This window comes from Oryza sativa, chromosome 3, assembly GCF_034140825.1.
Source record: "Oryza sativa Japonica Group chromosome 3, ASM3414082v1".
NCBI lineage: Eukaryota > Viridiplantae > Streptophyta > Magnoliopsida > Poales > Poaceae > Oryza > Oryza sativa.
In genome coordinates, this window is record NC_089037.1 from 8,685,914 (window position 1) to 8,710,230 (window position 24,317).

The window sequence follows — 24,317 nt, forward strand, 5'->3', positions numbered from 1 at the left end:
TGAACAGGTTGAGAATCATCAACCCTTCACTCGTACGAAAAAACAAAACTTAAAAATGGGAAAGGAAAACATCGACGGATGCGCAGGAATCTAGCTGGATCGATCGAAAGCAGTGTATCTATGCATGTGTTCACCTTTACAACACCCAAAAACTCTTAACAGCTAGCCTGCGAAGCTGCTTCAGCACCAAGCCTCCGCAGGGGGACACAAAGCGCGTCGTCCCGGGCGATTTCAGATTAAACTAACCAATCAAGAAATTAAATTAGAACAGAAATGGAACAAATCCAACCAGTATCCAATGCACTCACAGTCTCATTCAACAACCCGTACAGTGTAACACCGTAAAATACTTATATAAATTACAACCATATTAATTAATCAAGATATTATCAAAGAAAAGAAGAAGAATCTATGGAAGAACTGAAGCCATGGACCAAGGCCTAATTAACCTAGCTTTCGATGCTCAAAGAGAGGAGAAATTGATTGGATCAATGGTAGTATTGTGTTGCATGGGCGAATGGATTCACGATCGATTTCCTAGGCTCCTAGCTAAGCTAGCAGAAGCTCCACAGCCTCATCAGCTCGCCGTCCTCCTCGGGCTCCTCCCACGGCGACGAGAACGCCGTGCCGCCGGCGGCCATTAGATCCATGAACTTCGGCGACGCGAACGCGTCCAGCTCCGTCCACAGCTCATGGTCCCCCTCCAGCGGCGGCGAGCAAACGTTGGCCGCGGCAGACGACGACGACGACGGCGTCGTCGCGTGGTCCAGCACGTCACCGCCGCCGGAGCTTCCCAGCGTGGACAGCGAGGTCGCTCCCGACGTCGGCGTCGACGACATCGCCTCGGCGCTGCACGAGCAGCTTTCGTCGACGACGACGGCGGCGGCGGCGGCGTCGAATGCCGCCGCCGCGGCGGCCGCGACGCGCTGGATGGACCTCGGCGACATGTCGCCCGCCGCCGAGTCCGTGCCCCCCCGGTGGATGTCGAGGCGGCGGCGAGACGAGGCGGAGGAGGGGAAGTTGAGGACGGCGTCGGAGCCCTTGAGGCAGAGCAGCGCGGCGTCGTAGGCGCGCGCCGCGGCCTCCGGCGTGGCGTAGGAGCCCAGCCAGATCCGCCGCTTCTGGTGCGGCGCCCTGATCTCCGACACCCACGACCCCCAGCTCCGCATCCTCACCCCCTTGTACGGCCTCACCGCCAACGCCGCTGCCGCCGCCGTCGTCACCTTCCCATCACCTCCGCCGCCGCTGCACGACGCCGCGCCACCGCCTAAGCCGGCCGCCGCCGTCGCGCCGGCAGCAGCAATGCACTTGTTGCTCGTGTTCTTCACCATGGCCGCGCGCGCGCCGTGTCGAGGTGCTCAGTGCGCAGTGCTCGCTAACTCCAGTAGTGTCGCGTAAGCAAAGCCGCGGGTTATTTATAGCGGGCGATCAGCCGATCACTCGAGTTGAGTCCCAGCGCACGCAAAGGGCAGGAGCACGTCGTCGTGTGGAAAGGGTTTCGAGTTAGAGCCAACCCAAACCCAAGCTATCTATCTCTATCGCTCGCCTTTCCATTTGGACGCGCTCGCTTTAACAAAGCGGGAGTACTACCACTACCCTTGTAGTGTTCTCGCTTCGTAAGGATTTGCCGAAATTTTCAAAGGATTTTTCAAACGGACAAGGCTGGCTAGATCGCACACCAGCTCGGACAAATCTGTACCTGTACTAGAATTTCTAGCTCGTACTCTCGAACTCTAATGTATCCAATGTACGTACTTGTACTAAGAAGAGCTCGGGGTCTTTAACTGTTACTGACTACTTGGCTCCTCTTCGACGTACTCGTTGTATTGCCGATCGATTGGACGAATTTGCCATCGGCTTATTACTACATGAGAAGCTAGCTGGAGAATGGAGATAGATCATGGCGATGGCATGGGAGAACGGGAGCTGCCTGCCTGCCTGACGAAGTTTCAGAGGTTGCAGCGCTAATTGTCGCGAGAGAAATGGGACTTCCACAAGCATGCACGGGCTGCCGAACCTGCCTGATGCTGTCGGAAAACTAATAATGGAGATGCAGGGGAAAAGCATATATAAAACCATCTGAAAGATTTGGCTGCCGCGCTCGTGAAATCAGAAACTAGTACTAACAAGGAAAGCATAGAAAAAGTTACTACCGTGTTTGCTTTCCATTTCACGAAGAATGTACCAGTAATACCGTTTTATTATGAGCATATCCATTAATTAACTGCAGTAGAACAAGTAATTAACATTAACCTCCATCTCAGTTGACCAATCTAGCCCATACAGTAATGTATTGTTCAACAAATCTAGCCCATAGTAATGTATTGTCCTGTACGTATCACTGACATGATTGATCATCACCTGATGAAAGCATGCACAACCATATAAAATTCAGTAAAAGCGACCCACAAAAGTGTTTCATCAGTCGTCTCACCCAAGCAACGAATTAGCAAATCCGGGAGAGAATTCACATGATCAGCGGGACCCAAGAGAGAGTAGCGCGCAACAATACCTAGCTGATGACACGGCGATGATCGATCGATTGCCTCTAGATTAGTAGTAGCAGATTAAAATACATATCTCGGTGTAAAGAGACCGCGAGATCGAGCAATACTGCAGAGGTAAGCTCTGCACCCACGGCAAGTGATCAGGACGATAATGGGCCACTTAATATTCCCTATTAGGCATCGTCTCATGTTCAATCATGTGGTGGCATTTGCAGGGGCAGGGCGCATCAATCGATCCAAGGTTTTGAGTTCCAGAAAATAAAAACTGATGTAAGGTTTTTGTGGGTAATATATACTCCCTCCGTTTCAAAATGTTTGACACCGTTGACTTTTTAGTACGTGTTTGACCATTCGTTTTATTCAAAAAATTTAAGTAATTATTTATTATTTTCATATATAGTTTTATATATTTTCGTGTTAAATATACTTTCATGTACATATATAGTTTTATATATTTCACAATTCTTTTTTAAATAAGACGAACGGTCAAACACGTGCTAAAAAATCAACGGTGTCAAACATTTTGAAACGGATGGAGTATATATATAGTGCCAAAAACTGATACTGCGAGATCGCTTCAGAAAACGTGGGGGTAACCACTACCCTCTCCCTCCCCGTGCATCAACCGCTATATGGCATCGACTTTTCTGGACTACATACAGTACTGAAGATGTATACGTGCACACACCATACTCATACAACGTCGAGCGAGCGAGTCATATATATCATAGTAGGCTATGTTTAGTTCAGCGTAAAGTTTGGATTTTGGTTAAATTAGAGATGATGTGACTAAAAAGTTATGTGTGTATGACAGGTTGATGTGATGGAAAATGACTGAAGTTTGGATCCAAACTTTAGATCTAAACACAGCCGTAGTACACACCATGAAGCCTGTATTTTGATTGATTGCCTATCAAGGCCACTAGCTACTGGTTGGTACTTGTAGACTTCTCCAGCCACTTCGTGCGTACATTAATTTGAGCGGAATTTGAGGTAAGCTCTTTTAACGGAAGAAGACTTGAGCAGTGAGTACTATCAGCGCAGGTATAATAGAGTACGATAAGCTGACGACACAAGCATCCACGTCATAGAAATCATAGGTGGAAGAGAGAGAAAACCGAAGAGAGAAGGCAGCGGGCGCTAATGCAATCGCCGAGCTCCATCACAGGAAACGATGCAAGTCCTGAGAACCAGCCCTTAGTCCTAGCTTTTGCTCAATGACTTAACCATTGCTACATCAAAGATTGGGTAGAAGGAAACAAGTCTCATTAAAAAATAAAAATCAACTGCTTAGGGATGTGTGGGTAGGTAACTTAGCAGGTAGTTATTATACGTATCATCTATTAGTACCATCTATTACTTACGTGTATAAATTTTCAGCCCATCAACAAACGATACTATTAAACTTGCTCTCAAGATACATTAACCTCAAAACAAACAAAATACTAGTGTGTGTTTGCAGCTAGCAGCAGCTATCATTCTTCTTTTATATACGTACGTTGCTGGTGGGTTTCACCATTCTTTCCATCTTTCCATTTACTGTAAGCCCCGTTTGACTTAGGTGAAAAATTAAGATTAAGCAAGGATACATAAAATGAGAAAGCCATTAATATATGATTAATTGAATTTTAATTATTATAAACTTGAAAAGTGGATTTATTTAATATTTTAGAATTTAATATTTTAGAGTAACTTCTACATAAAATAGATTTATTTATTATTTTACACGAAATACACCGGTTAGACGTTTAAAAAGCGTGCTAACGAAAATCGGAATAGAATATGCATCTCAAACAGTCAATTTGATTCTCCTTATGAGTTTCTGTATGACTGCCATGCACTGAAGCTGATATTTGTTTTTTCTGAATGAACAGGAAAACTGTCCGTTATATTGATTGATTAAGCGGAGAATAATCAAAAGACACCTCAACACCATACCCAAAGTGAAGCTGAAATTGAAAAGCTCCCCCTTTTATTTCTGGATCACTGGGTGCCAATCAGTTTTGTTTTCCAGCTTTAATTCTCCCATCATCATCTCAGGAAAAAGAATTAATATCAGAAAACACATACCAGTGGGCTCACATTACGTGTGTTTCTGTACACGGAGAGAGAGAGAAAAAAAGGACGAAATATATAGCAGCAACAGCAAAACAGATGGCTAAAAATTCCTTTTCCACCACGTTTGCACATGCATACGGTGATGGGCTAGCCTTTAGCTATAGTTAGTTCCCGTCATCCGTCCATGGCTTGGCACGGAAGGAAGCAGACAGGCCAAGTGCAGCATCGATCGAGTATACCGGCCTTTTAGGCTGCGTTCTTATCACAGTTTTTCCAACTCATCTCCCTCGTTTTCCGCGTGCACGCTTTTTAAACAACTAAACGGTGCTTTTTTTTACAAAAAGTTTCTATACGAAAGTTGTTTAAAAAATCATATTGATCCATTTTTGAAAAAAATAAATAGCTAATACTTAATTAATCATGTGTTAATGAACTACTCTGTTTTCTATACCTATAAAGAGTGTTCCCAACAAGGAGCAGCCAACACACCCTTAATGGGTTCAGTTTCAGCTTCATCTCATCTCCTTTTGTCTTTCCGGCTTTCCCCAAAGGAAGCCATCTAGATCAAGCTTTAGCATGTGCCCATGGCTGGCTGCAATGCAAGTGCAGGTGCAGCCTACTACAAGCTCGATCACCCCAGAGAGACCAAACCAGCAGTGGCTGGATTTTGGATGTCCAGTAGTAGGCTTTCTTTTTGGGAGCTAGCTAGGGGATGTCCAACAGCTGAGATGAGTCAGATTTGACCAGAAGAAGAGACATCTTAATTTGGCGATCCTGGAAAAGCCTACGCGTCCAAGGAGCTGTAAAATCCCATCGCTGGGCTGGGCCAAGTGGCCTGCGCCTCTTTTGCGGTGGCGCCGAGTGGCGACCACGCTACACACCGTGCGGACTCTGACTACCGCCTACGTGGGGAAAGAGGCAGGCGTGCCGCGTGCAGCGTGGTGCTCCATCTGCTGCAGGGGGAAGGGAAGGCGCGCGGCCGCGACTCGTCTCGCGGCGCGGGGACTCGCGTGCCAACTTTGAAATGGGCCTTGAGATGGGGTGGGCTTTTTGACAGGCGGATGTCATATAGGCCTTGTAGCGTAAGCGCACCGCAAAGGCCCAATTCAGCCACGCACGTCTTTGGTCGCTACTATGAGAGGCCTGCTGGCCTGGTGCCCCGACGACCTGCTTACCTCCGTCAGAAGTTTTGACAATGAAAAATGGAAACTTGTGGTTCGCTTGAGGTCTCTTGGTTTGTCGATGAGTTTCAAAATTGTTCCTGAATCAAAATATCGGATATAATAATATTATAAAATTAGATCACACTGGGTTCCAAGGCAATATTGCTCCTGGTTTTAGGTGATTCATCGTCAGTGTGGGAACCACATGTCAGGGTATTTCAGTCTAAAAAATAAATAAAAGTTGATGGACCCCATATGCCAATGACACAAACTCTCCTCCTTCTCCCTCTGTTTCTCTCCCCTCCCTGATGCGAAGAGAGGTAGCCATGGCGGGAGCGGATGAGGCCGGGAGTGGAGGAGGCCTGCGACGATGAGGCGGGAGCGGGTGGTCGACGACGTCCCACATCAGCAGCACCGCGCCCTCACCGACGACGTGGACACTAGCAGCATGTCCGGGAGGGAGCGCGAGAGCTCGCGGAGCGGTTGGCGAATGCTAATGGACGAGGCCAAAGAGTCAAAGAGGCCATCGATGCCCATAAGGCGGAGGCGCCCTGTGGTCCTGGAGGCGCCGTTGACACAACAACAGGGGCGGGGTGCGGCGAAGCAGGTCTGCGGCACGGCGAAGAGGTGCGCGGCAACGACAAACTAGTTGGTGGGTATGGCGGCGGGCAACAATGCGGCGCTCGAAGAAGTTGCCCGTGAGGCTGGAGTAGCCATGGACGCCATAGATCGGGGCCTCTTGCTTAGCTAGCGGGCGACACCGTATCAACTGCTCGATCTATGTGTCCAGGCTGTCGCATCCCTCGCTGTCATTCCCGTCGCCTCGGCATCCTCTCCCAGGCCATGCCCACTTACATCTGACAGTTTTTCTTGGACATAGACTGCCCTCACAGACCAACACAAGTATTTTTTGCACACTTCCTCACTCGTGTGCACCAGGGAAGAATTTCCCGGTCGGTCACCCATCCCGAAATTGCTCCAGGCCAAGCACGTTTAGCCTTAGAGTTCTTTGGAGATTGGCTTTTGTAAAAGAAGTTGCAACTTGTTTGTATGAGTATTTTATTAATTCTATTAAGCCCCGGGCCAGGATGTCACAGGATGTGTGCAGGTCGAGCGGCTCAGCATCGGTGACATCCAGCGCCTCGAGTGGAAAGCACTAGAGGCCAAGATCCAGTGCGAGATACACGTGGCCCCGTGGTGTCTTCACTAGCGAGCGCTACCACCAGCCGCCACCCTTCTTGGTTCTCCCCGCCCATCATCGGCCACCCTGGACGCTTGGATTGAGTGGGAAGAGAGGGGATCAAGGTGGAAGAAGAATAAGGTGCTGACATGTGGGGTCCACATGGATTCCACGCTGACTCAACCGCCACGTCAACCAGAATTGAGAGCAATACTGCCTTGGGATCTAATGTGACCTAGTTTTGCAAGAGTTATATATGGTATTCAGATTCAGGGACGATTTTGAAACTCGACGACAAGAAAAATGGCCTCAAGTGAACTTTTTCCAAAACTTGTAGAGGCATCTCTGATCTCTCTGTAAAAAAAGGAACTGGAGGCCGTTATGATGACTTTCTACAAGACAATGGCCCAGTGTAAACTCTTCAATTCTATAGATAAAATGTTTATATTGATTTTACAAATAGAGACTTGGATATTATATTTATGAATGTATTTTATATTTGTCTTATATTTTTTTTGACTTATATTTAGTGCCCCAGTTTATATTATGTTTGCATTATTTCCATCATCTAGTTGAATATAGAGATTGGGTTTATCTCATTTTTTTTTAAAAAAAATTCATCATATCGTTATTGGTACCCTTAAATTTTAGTCTTGCGTTCGTCGCTGGCAATGATATTACAAACCTGTTAACCCACCAAATTATGCTGAAGTACTGAAGTGCTCTCAATAAACAACTCAGAAATTTCGATTCTATCTCAACTGAGCATATTATCTAAAAAAAAAAAAATCTCAGCTGAGCATAGCTAAACATATGGCACATGGCCAAAAACTGTGTTTCTGCTTCACTGTGTCTACACGTGTGATCGCATCTTACCATGCTGCCTGGCACGATGTGAACAGGGAAAAGATCAAAGGAGTTTGGTATCTTGGCACTTTTAAATCGGACCGGGAAATTTGAATTATATTATGAATTGTACTGGTCATGTTAAGAAATTAAGAAACGCTCCCATGTAGCTTGATGTTAGTTGGAGGACGAGCACAGGGTTGTTGGCATGTCGTCAAGTGAGGCTTAAAACAATTTAACTTGCCATTAACATATGCTTGTTTCCTCACGAAGCAGCATGCAACATCAGCAGTGTAGTGGCTACAAATTTCCAACTACTCCTGCTCAACTATTGGAGCTAGCCAGACTCAATGGCCTGTCTTTGGTTATATAATATACCATTTATTAAACTGCTGACGAGCAAGAATCTCTTGTGTCATAAATCGAAACATACAAGCTAAAGCACTCGTTAACTATTCCTGATGATATATAGTTTTTTTACTGTTCGTGGCGTTGTACTGGTATGCTACTTGGCTTCACATTGTTTAAGATCATTATAAATGTGGTTTGATTCTTAAAATGCTTTCTGATGGTACTGCTTGCTTGAACTCCTTGTGCCTAATAGCTTTGGGTTTGGAAAACTATTGCGTCATTTGTGGCTTCCTTAGAGAAAACACTTGATGGGACTATGCATCTTCCACCAACTTTGTGAGTTGTGAAACACATTGCCTGGTGTTATAAATGCAGTCGCTTTGGTGCAAACATTCTGAAGGAAGCATCTTATGGTAGATGAAATGCAACGCAGAAAAAAAAATCTGAAAACCGAAATGCTTCCAATGGGTAAGTTGCAATTGATTTCTTTTCGAATTTCTCAGATCTAGCAAGCATCTATTCATATTTTTCAGTCCAGATGAGAGTTGTACTTAAGTTTCTAGAAGGAATCATCAGAAACATTAATCTGACCGGCTTGACCTTAAACCTGCCATTGCCATACTTGTACTCCTAGTACTTCTATGGACTCTGAAACCTGGAGTTCCTTTCTTATGCAAAATAAAGTTCTTCTAATATGCTACTCACTCTAGTTTGTAAACACTTATCGTTTGGATAAGACTTATATTAAACTTTTAGACTTTGGACTATGAACGATTTTTTAATATCTACTCGAGAAACATAGAGACCATAAGTATATTTAATCTTAAAAAACACTTCAATAAAATAATGTATTATTGATAATTTTATATATTATCATAAAAATATTGGTCAAATTAATTTTTTAAAACCGTCTTTTTTTAAAAAAAAAGATAAATATTTGTAAACTAGAGGGAGTATTGTTGTAAGCTGGTAATCAATGGCATCTTTCCAGCTGCTTCAAGTCAGCTAGTTTAAACATTAAGTGCTTTGCTTCTTAATTGGCTTCCAAGGTTCCAACTACAACCACCATTTTCGTCGTGATGGAGACCTAAACCAAAACCTAATGAATGAAGACGGGCTATAGCTCCAGAAGAGTTTTGAGTACAGACACTCGGGCACTTTTTGGTGACGAGCTTGTTGCGCATGCTGCTGCAGGAAAGTCCAAGAACTCTTCCCAATATAATACAAATATACAATACAATATACATTGCTTCCAACTATTGATGATGGAGGGATTAAAAACAGGTCCATGATTGGTGATTAGGGCCCCAGACCAAACCTAATGTCTAAACTAATGAGGCCTTGTACTACATTGCATGATATCAACGTTGAGATTCCGTTCGGAAAACCGTCCAGATTTGTGAAATGTGTGTTCATAGGCTCTGTACTTTGACCAGGAAGAAGTTTAAGATGAGTAGAACCAGATCAAGGGTACTGTTTATGGCCTTATCAAAACTGGCCATCTTAGCTGCCTTTGTGTCCAGTAATCACTAATCAGTAGTGGAAGGCATGCCAATGTCTGAATCCTGCATTCAATTTTTAGGTATGAGACACGTGTAGAGAACAGTTGGTGCCGTTTCTGATCATGCTTCTAGGCTCTAACATTGTTTGAATCAGCTCTGCAAATTGGAATCTAAGGAAGATGCAAGCAATACTGGACAATAGATTAGAACCGAGGAAGCTACACATGCTAAACCCCATAGGTCGAGACTTGAGAGATATTCCCTCGTTCTAAAATATAGCTAGTTCTAATAACATCTTAATTTTATATATAAAAAACATCTATTTCTAAAGTACCAAGGGGTATTTAGTTGTACAATTCAAAAATGTGGTTTTGGGGGAGGGGGGGGGGGATTTAGTTATGAATGTCCAAAATACCCTCATCCCCAAAACCCCACTTAATTACCAATCAAAACAGTCAATGAAGGATAATCTAGCAATTTTATATTTCTTCTTAATCTCCGTTGAAAACCCTGTAATTTTTTTCGAGGCAGAAATAGCTATGCTTTAAAGCAACTACAATGTGGAAAAAAAAACCAGATAACAAGCATTTAATGCAAGCTTACTACCCAGTATTAAACTAGTAATCATTGTGGGAAGAGGTAGTAGTTACTACCTGGTGTTTGCGCTATTGCCGGCAACAACCAAATAAAATATGAAGATTCTTACTGGACCAAGGTAAAGGAGGGTTGGGATGGATGAATATTTTTTAAGTGGACCCTACCTTGTTTACCACTATACTCCATATAAGCTTTGTAAGAAGTGTTACATCTTACTGCCTCCTGATCATGGGACCCACCTTACTATCTACTCTTTTTGTCCCAAAAAAAAGTCAATCTTAGTATGGATGGGACACTTCCTAGGACAACATGTCCAAATTCGTTATTCTATGTTTTATCTATGCTAAGGTTGGTTTTTTAGGACGGAGGAAGTACTTGAGTAATATACATTGAGCATGCCCTAAGACTTAGCGAATATAATAAAGATGTTGAGTAAATCAGACAGAGCCCATTGTTTTGCTAGGTCGCTTCCCCAAACCACAACCAATCATGCAGCTTGCTTACTGAACCATCGGCCATCACGCAACATCACTAGAACTTGAAAAGAAAACATTTTATCTGCGGCTGGATGTGTACTTCATGCGAATAACTAACCTTGTGATGATGGCACCGTCCAGCATGTTAACGTTATCACCATTTGATTCTTTGATTAACTTAAACATCCAGGCCACGACAAAACCCCACTTTATTGCAGTCGTACAAGAGAATTAGCTGGGTTGTTAGTGCGTATATATTGCATTACGGGAAGCAACAAAGGGTGATGTAATAAGGAGGTTATGCCTAAGCATATGCCTAAAGTTTATACTAGGAATATACCGGGGTTTTGGGATGCATTGTTCAGAAGAGACAGAAGAAGGGTTCAGTCTTCAGCAGTTCAGCAGCGTGGGCGATCATGCATGTTTGTGAACTGGGAGCTATCTGAAAACTTTTCTTGTTATTGTAGTGCCGTCAGGTTGGCCGACCGAGCTGGAAGTGGAACTGGGTCTCGAGCCAACTGGGCAAGTGGCAGGGTTATGACTTATGAACTGTAACATGCCTTGTTCTTCAAATCAAGTAGTTTGGGGACTCTATCCGGTTTTTTGTTTAAGAAAACATAAAGGATTGAATAGTTAATAGTGATCTCAACAATGTATGGAGCAACTCAGCAACAGCAATATGGAGTTTATTAAATCGACCATAAAACGACTTGTTTAACTATAGAAATTCATGATGACAAGGAGATACTGCTCTAACTAGCGGTTTTTTTACCCACTTTTGTGCAGAGCTAGTTTATAATGTAGAATTAAATTACATATTCCGTTCATAAATACAATTACATTTTGTCCATAACTATATCGGTCTAGTTACACCATTATAATCTAGGTCCACCACGATCAAATGGTGAGTTTATTTTCTTTTTTTCTCTAATTAACATGATAATTTCTGTGTTTTTATAACAAATATGACAAGTCTTTTTTGCCATTTCTTAGGCTCTTTTAAAATACAGGATTGTACATGAATTAGTTCAATTTTTCCGGAAATCCTCTAAATTCCTTCATTCCATAGGAGATCTTTATAATTATACAATACAATAGGTTCCTTTGGATTTTCCTGAGTACTTCTCTTTTGGAAATTTCCATGTATCTAAAATCATTAGAGCTAGAAGCTCATTGCACCAGCCAATCAGCTCTGTGGAAGCCATTTGGACACCATCAAAGGCCAATCCTGTTTCACTTTTTTTTTTTCCAAATGGTTCATAGAAATATGAGAAAATGGTAACTCCACGCTCTAATATTGAAAAGTTTTGACTTTCAGCGCCGGCCTTGGCAACAAAGCTAAGCAACCTGATGGGTGCTAACACAAGTTGCCTATAAGTAAGCTACATTTAAGTTGAGATTGTGTGCTATTTATATGTTAGAGAGTACAAGTTACTGTTGGCCATCTCTCTCGGCACATTTCTACCCCTAGCCTTTAGCAACACTGACCATAGTCAGCCAGTTCAGAGCTTCAGATAGCACCAGCCGATACATTTTCTTCAGGAAAAAAAAAATCTCCAATGGTTTGCTGATCGGTTCACTGGGAAATTCTAATTTAGTCCTACACCCCACAAGACGACGTCAATAAGCGGCCACAGGAAGACTATCATAAAACCAGTTAACATCATCAAATTAAATAAATTTGTTTCAGGGCTTAGTCAGACGAGTAGAAGCGGCCAAGAACACCGGGCATTTCTTTACTGATTGCCAACCAGCTGCAGGTTAACAATTCACAGTTGCATCCGCGACCGAAGCAACCGCAACAGGACAGCGTCACGCTTTTCGGCGACCCGATCGCTCACTCGCTCGCAATAATTGCTAGCTTCCGTCGAAGGGGGACTCGCTCCCGACCAGTACGTCTCGCCGGCGGCCGGTCGCTGTCGCCGGCCGGCGAGCCAATCGCCATACGAGGATTGCCAAGTGATACCGTGAGCTCTGCAGGAAACGTAAAATTTTTATCTCCTCAGTTCTTGCTGCACTCAAGCTAAGCTATCCTGCCGCCTTGTCCTAGTATATGTTAGGGACTAAAAATCATTATCTTTTTTTTTTCAACGTAGGTGTGTCGGTCGATGGCCTAGGTGTGTACTCGGTCGTCGTCGTGAGTACGGACGGCGACGGCCGGAGCAATTTGCCGTTTAACCACTGGCCTCTCATGCGGCTCTGGCCATGCATGGAGGTAGCCACATGTCAGTAGGGTCGAGTTAATGGCAGAGAATTTTTTTTCATCTCGTTTTTCAGATTTGGCTTCGTGGAGAGGTGCCAGTGGCTAATTACTAGCTAGACTGCCGGCCAGTACTTGGCTCTTTCCCATGATCCATGGAATTCAAGTATTAAGTTAGTTACTTGGTGTTTTGGCATATTATTGTACTAGATAGATCATTCCAAATTAAGTATGGGTGATGGCAAGTGAAAAAACATATGATATGCCAACATGGAGGGCGGTATGCTCTAGGTAGATTTGCATGCTCCAATTGTCTTGGGCAAGTTGCTTGGGAAACAAAAAAAATTAGTGCAGAGACACATCAATAATTGCTTACGAGTGAGTAGTATTTAGTGATTAGTATGCCATAATAAGAAAGTGTTCCATGGCCCCAGCAAGTTGGAGGTCAAGTTGTCAAATTGAAGTTAGCCGAATGCAAACACAAGAGAGTATCTGTTTCCTCCGGAAAGGTGAAGGGCTCAGTGTTAATTAAGAGTAAAAAAAAAAATGAAGAGCGCAGGTGAAAGATTTTGCACAAATTGTCAAAACCTTAAAATTTGATCAAATATTGCCCAAAACTCAAATATTTATGATTGGATGGAATTAACACCTAATAATAATGGAGGAAATTCAACCTTGATTCCTTGAACATACCACGTCTAAGAAAGAAAAAAAAAGAAGATGGTTAGTAGAATAATATTTTGAAATGGTTAAAAAAATCCATCAGCATTTATATATAGCAACCTTCTCTCTTCTTTCGATTACATGAGAAATGCACGTAAACACACACTGCTAGTATATCCTATTACTACATGCTAAACATAAGGAAACCATAAGCTCATACTTCATACAATAGGTACATATATGAAAACAGTCCACAGCTATGTTTGAAAATGGGATAGGCTGTTGGCAAACTTTGATAGGAAAGAGAAAAAAGCGTAATAATAAAACCATATATTTTTAGAGATTTTCAATGATCCACTTATTTCCCTCAATTTATTTTTTGAAAAGTCTAACTTATGTTTATTTAGTTGGCTCATCAAGTTAATGTGTTATCCTTAATATTCCATCCATCAGGTGAGACGTGACTAGGAACAAATTAGTGCTCACTTACAAAGCTTCACTACTCAAGTTTGGTTGGGAGAATCTTCTTGGTTCAATTGTAACCTACAACTCACCACTGCACAGATGCAACCAAAAACCATGTGAGACAAGCCATTGCTTCTGTCCAACATTAAAGACAAGAACGAGAGGGTATCATGGAAGGAACAAAAACAACGTAAAAACTAATAAATTAATGCATAGTGATGCCAAAACCTGGCTAAACCGCACGAACAGTCCGATGTTGACAGAATGGTTATCCCTCCTATAGCAATCTAGGATGTGATAAGTAAGACTCATCCTATGAGTACGAATTAGAATATACTCAAAGCTCTTGAACATACTCAAAGCTCCAAAATAAGCCAAACGGCTTATTTACAAAAAAATAATAATTTATGAATAAAACTTTTATATACGTGTTCTTAGCGATTTAAAATCAAAGGCTGGAAAATAAAATTCGATGAGAAAACTTCAAAATCAAATCCAAATTTAAGATTGAAAATTTAAATTTTAGCTGATAAATATAAGCATAAGCGAAAATATGGGGCTGTCAATGTAAGTTGCCAGTATTGGGAGGGAGGAAGTAGCACACAGAAACATTGAGAAGGAACTGTGACCAGCTCAGTTAGTAAAAGGTGCATGAATTCTTGGCCAGCTGCCTTCATGAGATGTCCCTCTCATGGATCAACTTATCTAGGATTATTAATTTTATCCTTAAAGAGACAACTGACATTGTGAAAAACAAGAACTACAATAGATTTCCAAATTGTTTTGATACTTCTGTTGAAGCTCAGATCATTTACTAACCTGGTAATATATCCACCAAGTTAAAAGAGTGGCGATGATACAGTCAAACGCATTGTTTCATCCATCTACTGAGAAACCTACGTGTTCTACTCAATTACTCTGGTGAAACATACAAACATCGCCGATTTGTACGGTTTAACAAGAAAAACAAAGCCCATAAACCCTACGCAATATTTTAGCCCCGATTTCTCTCTCCCCGTGTTTGCTATACTTGTGTTCACAACTAATGAAGTTGGAAACTAAATACAAGCATCCAAAATGAGAAAGACATTAGAACATAATTAATTGACTTTTAATTATTTTAAATTTGAAAAAAATGATTTATCTAATATTTTAAAGTAACTTATATATAAAAACTTTATCCACTAAATATATTGTTTAGCATATTGAAAAACATGCTAACAGAAACTAAAGTAAAATATGTATCATCAGAAAAGAATGCCTTAGAGTAGGTACAATAGCAGACTATAAGCCAACTATAAATATATTTTATTAAAAAAATAAAAGAGAAGAGATAAGAGCAGCGGACTATAGATTTGTAGTCAGCTATAGTACGGATTCCAAAACACATGTGTGTATAACAGGTGGGGCTAGATATTGATTGTGTAGTATATATTTATAGATAACTATTGTATTAATTAGCTATTAAATTAACTATAGATGATTTGAAGCTAATAGTTGGCTATAGGATTAAACTTGCTCTTGCTACCAGTCTACCTGTGCCGGCTTAATTCCCTTTCAGCTAGCACAGTGCCGTTCCGGCGCGGGGCCAGTGCCAAGAACGGCTCAAGCCTCCCTGTATAAATAACCCGCTAGGTGCCCACTCGTACTTGGCAATTGGCAACTATCTCTGCTTCCCCTGTTGTTCCCTCTCGCGCCAAAACATTTGCCGGCAAACCAAAAACAGAGGAGGAGCACACACGCACGACGCGTGGTAGGAGAGTACGGGTACGGCCATGGAGGTGACCATGGAGGACGTGGCCGGGGACTTCGAGTTCTCCGGCTGCGGCTCCACCACCACCACCTCCTCCGCGTCCTCCCTCGACGACGGCACGGGGATGTGCTACGCGTGGGGCGAGCTGTCCCCGGTCGCCGACTGGGCCAACTTCTGCTGCTCCGACGACGACGGCGGCCACGACCTGCACGGCCTCATCGAGTCCATGCTCTGCGACGACACGCTCGTCGGCGTCGACGACGACGGCCAAGCTGGCCTCCACCACGCGGATATGTTCCGCGACGACCTTTACTGCTACGGCAATGGCTCCAACCCGAGCAGCACCACCACCACGAACCCTGGCTCGCCGGTGTTCGACGACCCGACGCAGGGCTGCCCCGAGAAGGGCCTCCGGCTGCTCCACCTGCTCATGGCGGCCGCCGAGGCGCTCTCCGGCCCGCACAAGAGCCGGGAGCTGGCCCGGGTGATATTGGTTCGGCTCAAGGAGATGGTCTCACACACCGCCAGCGCCAACGCCGCCGCGTCCAACATGGAGCGCCTCGCCGCGCACTTCACCGACGCGCTCCAGGGGCTCCTCGACGGCTCCCACCCCGTCGGAGGGTCCGGCCGGCAGGCGGCCGCCGCGGCGTCGCACCACCACGCCGGCGACGTGCTGACGGCGTTCCAGATGCTGCAGGACATGTCGCCGTACATGAAGTTCGGCCACTTCACCGCGAACCAGGCGATCCTCGAGGCGGTGTCCGGCGACCGGCGCGTGCACATTGTCGACTACGACATCGCCGAGGGGATCCAGTGGGCGTCGCTGATGCAGGCCATGACCTCCCGCGCCGACGGCGTGCCGGCGCCGCACCTGCGCATCACCGCCGTCTCCCGCAGCGGAGGCGGCGGCGCCCGGGCCGTCCAGGAGGCCGGCCGCCGCCTGTCAGCGTTCGCGGCGTCCATCGGGCAACCCTTCTCTTTCGGACAGTGCCGCCTGGACTCCGACGAGAGGTTCCGGCCGGCGACGGTCCGGATGGTCAAGGGGGAGGCGCTCGTCGCCAACTGCGTCCTCCACCAAGCCGCGGCCACCACCACCATCAGACGCCCCACCGGCTCGGTGGCGTCATTCCTGTCCGGCATGGCCGCGCTCGGTGCCAAGCTGGTCACGGTGGTCGAGGAGGAAGGCGAAGCCGAGAAGGACGACGACGGCGACTCGGCCGGCGACGCCGCGGCGGGCGGCTTCGTGCGGCAGTTCATGGAGGAGCTGCACCGCTACTCCGCGGTGTGGGACTCTCTCGAGGCCGGGTTCCCGACGCAGAGCCGGGTGCGCGGCCTCGTGGAGCGCGTCATCCTCGCCCCCAACATCGCCGGCGCCGTGAGCCGCGCGTACCGCGGCGTCGACGGCGAGGGGAGGTGCGGGTGGGGGCAGTGGATGCGCGGGAGCGGGTTCACCGCCGTGCCGCTCAGCTGCTTCAACCACAGCCAGGCGAGGCTGCTGCTCGGCCTGTTCAACGACGGGTACACGGTGGAGGAGACGGGTCCCAACAAGATCGTGCTCGGGTGGAAGGCCCGGCGGCTGATGTCGGCGTCCGTGTGGGCGCCGCCGCCGCTGCCGGTGCCGTCGTCGCCGCCGGAGGGGGTGTGCCAGCCCGTCGTCGGGATGGCGCCGGTGGCCACCGGTGGCTTCGCGCGGACGGAGTTTGACTATATTGATTCGTTCCTTGTCGAGCCAGCTTACGCGCTAGTTTGAGTCGCCATCTAGCTTAGCTTTGGATTGGATGTGATCGCAGAATTCAGACGTAAAAAAAATGTAGCTCCCGTGTAAGTTGAGTTCCGTTGGTGTGTCAAAACTGTCACTCGCAAGACGTTGAGAGTTGCTAACTCTTAGTACGTGTGTGTTGGTCGTTCTCATTCGAGAGATTGGTTAGCATTTGATGTTGCACAAAAATTTCTACGTAGGAGTGCACTATTGTGCTTGCTTATCAACGGTAAAAGTTAATCGTAAATTGTTGCCAGCATATTGACTTTGTTAAAAGGAAATTGCATGCATACAACCCAATTATCCGACTCACGTACGACTGAATTTGATAAACGTTTATAAATGGTTGCAATGCATATGAATATGCTTTATTTGATCAATCTATGGTTACATGTTTCTATTTGTATATGAGTTGTACAACTGGGTCATACGTATAGCAGTACTCTTGTTAAAAATACAACCACCATGTAAACAAAATGGCACTTTCTAATTGGTTGGGCTACAGCTGATAAACCTGAAAAATAAACAAACCAATCAAAAATAATTTATAGATAAAACTTTTAGACCGATATCATTACCAGTTTAAAAACCGACGTTGAAAAATTGACTAGACGAAAAATTCCAAAACTTTTGTTTCACAATTCAAATTTTTGTTCTTGTTGATAAGCCAACGAGCAGAGACTACGAGAGCCATCAAAGCTGGAGTCGGGAAAGCTACATAGGCACTATAAGAGAGAGAGAAGGGGGCAATCAATTAGTAAACTCAACAACAATAATCGAAGATAAAACACCTTAGGGAGATGCTTGTGTCTTGATTGGAAAGCAATATTATTGTCTGTGGATGGACCTCGATAGCATGGATCCGGTAGGACCCTCTGTGAGTTTGACTAGAGAGCTAGTCATGTGAGAGTGAGGGGCTTGAGCTCCTCTAGAGCGCTAGAATAGATTAACACAAAGACGTATACAGGTTTGGGATACCCTAGAGGTGTAACATGCTACTCTTGTTGTGGTGGTTTCTCGTTCGTCCTTGAAGGATCTTACAAGTTTATCGACTACTCAAATAGATTATCTTCCTTTCTCTTATGGGTTTCCTAAGAATTTGACTCAATGTGTTGAAGTCTCTCCTCAGTTACCCAACATCCCACCCCCTCCTTTGGTCCTCGCTCTTCCCTTATACTTTCTCTCAGGGACACCACATAACCACACTTCGAGGGAAGATTTTATTCGTATCAACGTAAGGTATGGTTGTCTCATCAATAGTTCATTTTCTCTCTTGCTCCATCAGCCGCAGGTTAGGCCTTAGTGGGGCCCACTGTAAGCGGGGCATGGCAAATTGGTGAGAGTTTGCCATGCTAACCTGCCTAATCCACTAGGGCCTCAGGTCCGTCTTGAGCGGGGCCTTCTTCATGCGGGGCACGACGACAACTTGCCACATGCTCCCATTCAATCCACCAAACATGTGGTGAATAGGGTTCGTTGTGCCCCGGTAGGTGCGGAGTCCGCCTTTCATTACCTAGTGAGAGGCAGAAACTTGAGTGGGTCCTAGTGAGGACACTGTAGTCAACTATGCCCTCCGATTATCCATGCCCGTGTCAGGACCAACACAGTTGAAGCGTTAGTTGAAGCGACGAGTGGCAGTTGCTGCAGTTGCCGCCCTATCTTCATGCTTTCTGCTCCATGGTAGATAACCGTCCCATAAAGCATAAATGGGACCCAGTGCCAGCCTAAACCTGTTGTTCAGCCTCTGTCTAAGGATTGTCCTCGAGGTGCCCTAAGTGGTGCATTCTTCTTATCCTGGGATAGACCACGTGCCACTCCACATCAATCTCCTGTACGGATAACAGGCCAAATGAAGAGATACGTGGCACGTTCCTGGTGCACGTCGATTGCCTGAGACCGCAGTTATTGGGTCACTGACAAATATACTCTCTCTGGCCCAAAATATAACTACTCATGAAGATTGTTAAATAAATTAAGGAGAGAGATAAAAAATGCTAGATTGCCCTTAATTGTCACCACCGTTCCTAATCCCAGCGAGAAGAGGGATGAAAGACAAGGTTTGGGAAAAATGGACATTTCACTTCCCTTCAGTGACAAAAGATTAGGAAGAATAGCAAGTCTGTCATTTAAAGAGTGACAAATAGTTAAACTGCATTGCTAACCTTCTGTTGACAAAAAATCCATCCTCAAATCTTGTAGATTTTGGGCTAAGGGATGTTCTTCACGATTAATGCTCCGGGTGTGTCTCATCCAACTCTGGTGACTTCCTCTTCTCCTCTGGTTCCGACAACACCACCAAACTCCAAATGGAGGACCTACAAATTAAGGTCATGAGTTGGGGATGAGGGATGGAAGAAAAGTGGGAGGTCACCGCCTCGCAGGGCTTAGAGGGATGACCATGGTCCATGGGAGATGGTGCCCAACATTGGGCAGAGGAATGGGTGGGCGGCTAGGGCATCGGTGCTGCCAAAGCGCGTGGACGGTAGGCGGCGGTGGGCCTGTGTTGCAGGTGGCAGGGGTAAAGCAGAGCGACGAGTTAGGAAGTGGTGACCAGTGGTAGCGGATTCGACAGTGAGGAACCACTTGAGACGAGAAAAATGGCTGGGTAGGGGACCTCGTCGTTGATGTCTTGAGGAGGACAACGGGGTAGGCCTGCGCATCAAATAAGTGTCGGTTCAAGCATGCGGTGCTGAAGGAAAAGGAAAAAAAAAAGAGAAAGGGATTAGGATATGGATACATGTATGAATCCCCAAGCAATCCAACTATCTAAAATTACAAGATTTTGAGTGGTGTTTCTGCTAAAGATGTACTCCAATAAATAGCCAATAGTTAAATTTTCCCAACAGGCCCATCATCACGTGATTCGCACGGGTTGCACGTCGGTTCTGGACTTCTGATGCATCGTTCGGGGAGTGCCGGGCACGCAGAGGCGTTGGTGCGTTGCAAAACAAACATGTCAAAACCACGGAGATAACCAGATAATCCTCGCACATCTCGCTTCCCATCTCGTTTCCACCGCACCTTTTTCCTCTCGGCGGAAAATCCCAGCCTCGAATGTGCCAACGAGCTCACCACAGGCACTGCACAGCTCGTGCGCAACGCCCAGAGGAGGCCGTGGGCTTCCTGTCCCGCGTCCGCGCCCACCACATCCGCAATTCCGCACCCGAATCTCGCGGCGTCGCCTCGTCAGACCTCAGCCCACAGAAAACGGAAAAAGGAAAAAAAAACAGCCAAGCCGCCGCCGCGCGGAGCACAGCGGCTCAGCGTCAGCGAGCGAGCGGCGGCGCGCCCCCCTCGTCACGCACGCCGCACTCGGCTGCTACGGTCCTCACGCCGCTTCGGCTTCGCGAGCGGACGCCGGCGCGCGCGCGCGTTCGGCGAGACGCGGCGGCCCTTCTCCCCCTCTTGCACACCCCCCAGACCATGCGCGTCTCCGACCACGCTGCTCTCCCGTCGCGCTCCTCCCAGCAGCAGCAGCGCCTGTCCCCGCATGGCGAGCCCCGACAAGGTCGGCTGCTCACCGGAGCCGCTGCCCCTCGACCGCCTCCTGGCCGAGCTCGCCGCCAACGCCGAGCGGCTCGGGAGGAGGTGGGAGGCGGCGCTCCGCAAACGGGGAAGGGAGGGAGCCAGAGCGGCGGGCGTGGGGTTGGAGGAGGGTAGGAAGGCGGATTCGGCGGCGATGCAGCTGCACACGCCGCTGTTCTACGCCACCTGCGCCCTCGGCGGGCTCCTCAGCACCGGCCTCACCCACCTCGCCGTCACTCCCCTCGACCTCGTCAAGTGCAACATGCAGGTCTTTCGCCGTGTTACTGTAGCTCAAATCTCTAGCTTCCCCAATGACTAATGGAACTCATACAAATCACTAGCTCCCTAAATGGTTAATGGAATTCGTGTGTACAATGTATTCTTGCAGGTTGACCCTGGTAAGTACAGGGACATTTCATCTGGATTTGGTGTCCTGCTCCAAGAGCAAGGTCTTGGTGGATTCTTCAAGGGCTGGATGGCCACGCTGGTTGGGTACAGCAGCCAGGGGGCTTGCAAATTTGGGTTCTACGAGTTCTTTAAGAAGTGCTACTCGGACATTGCTGGCCCCGAGCATGCTGAGAAGTGGAAGACCTTCATCTACCTTGCAGCGTCGGCATCGGCTGAGATGATTGCAGATGTAGCTCTCTGCCCCATGGAGGCTGTGAAGGTTCGAGTCCAAACTCAGCCAGGATTTGCTCGGTGCCTGACGGATGGGTTTCCGAAGATTGTCCAATCTGAAGGTGCCTTTGGGTATAGATACTGCATTTCTTGTATACAATTGTGACTTCTGTTCAAAGTTTATTTGGGGACATCCTATAATACAATGTGCGAATTTCAGGCTTTATAAAGGACTACTTCCTCTCTGGGGTCGCCAAGTTCCTTGTAAGTCAAATGTCTCGTTAGCAGTTATCTTTCACTAGAGTATTATATTTGCATGTCAGGTTTTTAACTGCATAATGTAGACCATAGGTCCATAGTAATGGGGCAAATAAAAGGTCCATAGTAGCAACTAACATTTGACAGCAAGGGCTATAGCAAAATCCTCTGGTGAGTTACTGTTTTTGCTCATGTTCCTACTGAAAGGATATTAGATTTTGTGTGCAATAACATTATGTGCCACGAGCGTTGACCATGAAGAGAAGTCTTGAAGTCGCATGCTCACAAAGAGCCATCGTTGACAGATTGATACTATTCTAACATACCAAATTGCCCATTCTACTGAATGAGTGCCACTCATCGTTGCTATTTTCTGACAGAAGAATAACTTTAGCTGGCACTATTTTATAACTCTTTTTTGAGAGTTAGTATTTTAGTAGTCTGCTCTCCTAATAATGCTGCAAGACATAGTCTGTTGCACTTTCTCGAACAAACTATATTATATTTTCTTACTTATGTGGCTACTCTATGGAAAAATTGTCAATTGTAACTATTATCACGGTAACAACTTCAGGGCATCCCTCGAAATTTACACTACGAATTTAATTCATTGCACCCTAAGTAGAAGTCAAGATCAGCTGTAGTTGTCAAAACTGAAAACAATCAAATGGTTGCTGTAGCTTTAAGCTATGTATACTAGATACCTCATTTGTTTTGCTCAGCTTCTTAGTTTGCTATTCTTGGAAAAAAAAATGGATGGAAAATTTAACATCAATTTGTCAGGATGATAAAAGGTGGGAGAGGAGATAATCTTCCAACACGTTTATGGGGAATTGGTTTGTTGATATCGAAATATGCCCACTTTAGAAATATACCACTCAAAGTTACCGATGCACTTCAATACCACCCAAAGTTTCAAAAGCATAGATAATTAGATATCTGCCATACCATTTTTTTAAAAAAAATAAATCAAGGCAATGCACTTACTAACTTTTAGTGGTTGTTTTAATGAGGAAAATAAAAGCAGGTTTTTAGGGGGGAAACGACTTTTAATTCGACTTTTAATTCCGTTATTCCAGAATCTAGATATATGTAAAATCTTGTTTGGCTGGGCACCAAAAACATTGTGGAGTCGTTCCTGAGAAAATACGATTTTTCCAGTTTCGAGGAAACTTGGTTTTATCCAGGATCTGGTACATGAAACAAACAAGGATTTACCTAAAACAAGATTAAGGTAAACTAGAATTAATAAAATGTAGTGTAAATTGCAGATAGGACCACATCTTTTAAAATGTAAGATGCTACTAAGTCCCGTACAGATGCCAGCAATTCTTATGCCGTTTCCTTTTAGGTTGTTATTCTCACTTGTGTCTAAACTACTTTCAATTTCCAGATACTATGGTGAAATTTGCTTGCTTTGAGACAATTGTTGAATTAGTATATAAGCATGCAGTTCCAAAGCCAAAAGATGAATGCAGTAAGCCACTCCAGCTAGCAGTGAGCTTTGCAGGGGGATATATTGCAGGAGTCTTCTGTGCAGCTATCTCTCATCCTGCAGACAACCTGGTGTCTTTCCTCAACAATGCAAAGGGGGGCACTATGGCTGATGTAAGCTGCTAGCCCTCTCAGTGACTTTCATATAAAAAAAAAGTTCTTACACCTACTGTCAAGTAATGTTCTACTGATTTTGTTTAACTATTTCTGACCAATGCATTGCACTTTCAGGCTGTAAGAACTCTAGGAGTGTGGGGCCTTCTCACTCGTGGCCTTCCACTCCGTATTATTATGGTTGGTACTCTTACTGGAGCTCAATGGGCAACATATGATGCATTTAAAGTCTTTGTTGGACTGTAAGTACATCATGGACAGTTCGATTTTTGTATTGTGATGCCTACCAGTTATTTATGAATCATAAGCGTTTGTGAATTCAATCTCCAGGCCAACATCTGGTGGATTCATTCCTAGTCCTGCTGCCACCGATTTGCGCCAGGTGGATCATGAAAAGCGGAGTTGACCACATCGCGTAAATGTTGTGCTGAGCTACTACCCTTAATCGGAGTAGATGATGGCAGGCAGTTGCTCTGATTTTCATGAGAGCGGGAACGTAGGAGATGACCTGTTGAGCGAATTTGGAACACAATTTTAAGATTTAGCAGTAGGAAATTCACATTCAAGGGGTTTTTGTTGCTACCTCTTGAATGACAGGCAAGTGCAAGGAAGGCAATAAGCTTGAGGGATGTATTTGGCACATTGCCAAACTGATCTGATCATCTGATGTTTCAATTGGTCATTCTTGCCTCTGTTGGCATTTCCTCTGGTAGTTTCCATACGACTGTTTATCCAGCGTACATGATAGCATGAATAAATGAAAAGAATGTTAAACATGGGTCGCAACT

General features: G+C 45.4%; 3 protein-coding genes across 4 annotated transcripts; 2 read left to right on the forward strand and 1 right to left on the reverse strand.

The window, feature by feature from the left end:
• Positions 1-251: 251 nt before the first annotated feature.
• Positions 252-1,386, reverse strand: LOC4332331 (ethylene-responsive transcription factor ERF013). Its single transcript, NM_001417465.1, has one exon. The coding sequence runs from the start codon at positions 1,329-1,331 to the stop codon at positions 555-557; it is 777 nt and encodes a 258-aa protein (NP_001404394.1). The 5' UTR covers positions 1,332-1,386; the 3' UTR covers positions 252-554.
• Positions 1,387-15,664: 14,278 nt separating this feature from the next.
• LOC107276070 (protein NODULATION SIGNALING PATHWAY 2-like) lies at positions 15,665-17,648 on the forward strand. The gene has a single exon (XM_015774539.3). It carries the CDS (start codon positions 15,784-15,786, stop codon positions 17,509-17,511), a length of 1,728 nt encoding a protein of 575 aa, XP_015630025.1. The 5' UTR covers positions 15,665-15,783; the 3' UTR covers positions 17,512-17,648.
• A 3,049-nt stretch (positions 17,649-20,697) lies between these two features.
• Positions 20,698-24,305, forward strand: LOC4332333 (mitochondrial phosphate carrier protein 3, mitochondrial). Of its 2 annotated transcripts, none has more exons than XM_015777054.3 (6): positions 20,698-21,313; positions 21,434-21,795; positions 21,884-21,927; positions 23,315-23,529; positions 23,647-23,771; positions 23,860-24,305. In XM_015777054.3, exons 1-6 carry the CDS (start codon positions 21,011-21,013, stop codon positions 23,933-23,935), a joined length of 1,125 nt encoding a protein of 374 aa, XP_015632540.1. In that variant the 5' UTR covers positions 20,698-21,010; the 3' UTR covers positions 23,936-24,305. The 2 variants fall into 2 exon arrangements, with proteins under 2 accessions (XP_015632540.1, XP_066164728.1); XM_066308631.1 differs by having other exon boundaries at positions 23,375-23,529.
• The last annotated feature ends 12 nt before the right edge of the window (positions 24,306-24,317 follow it).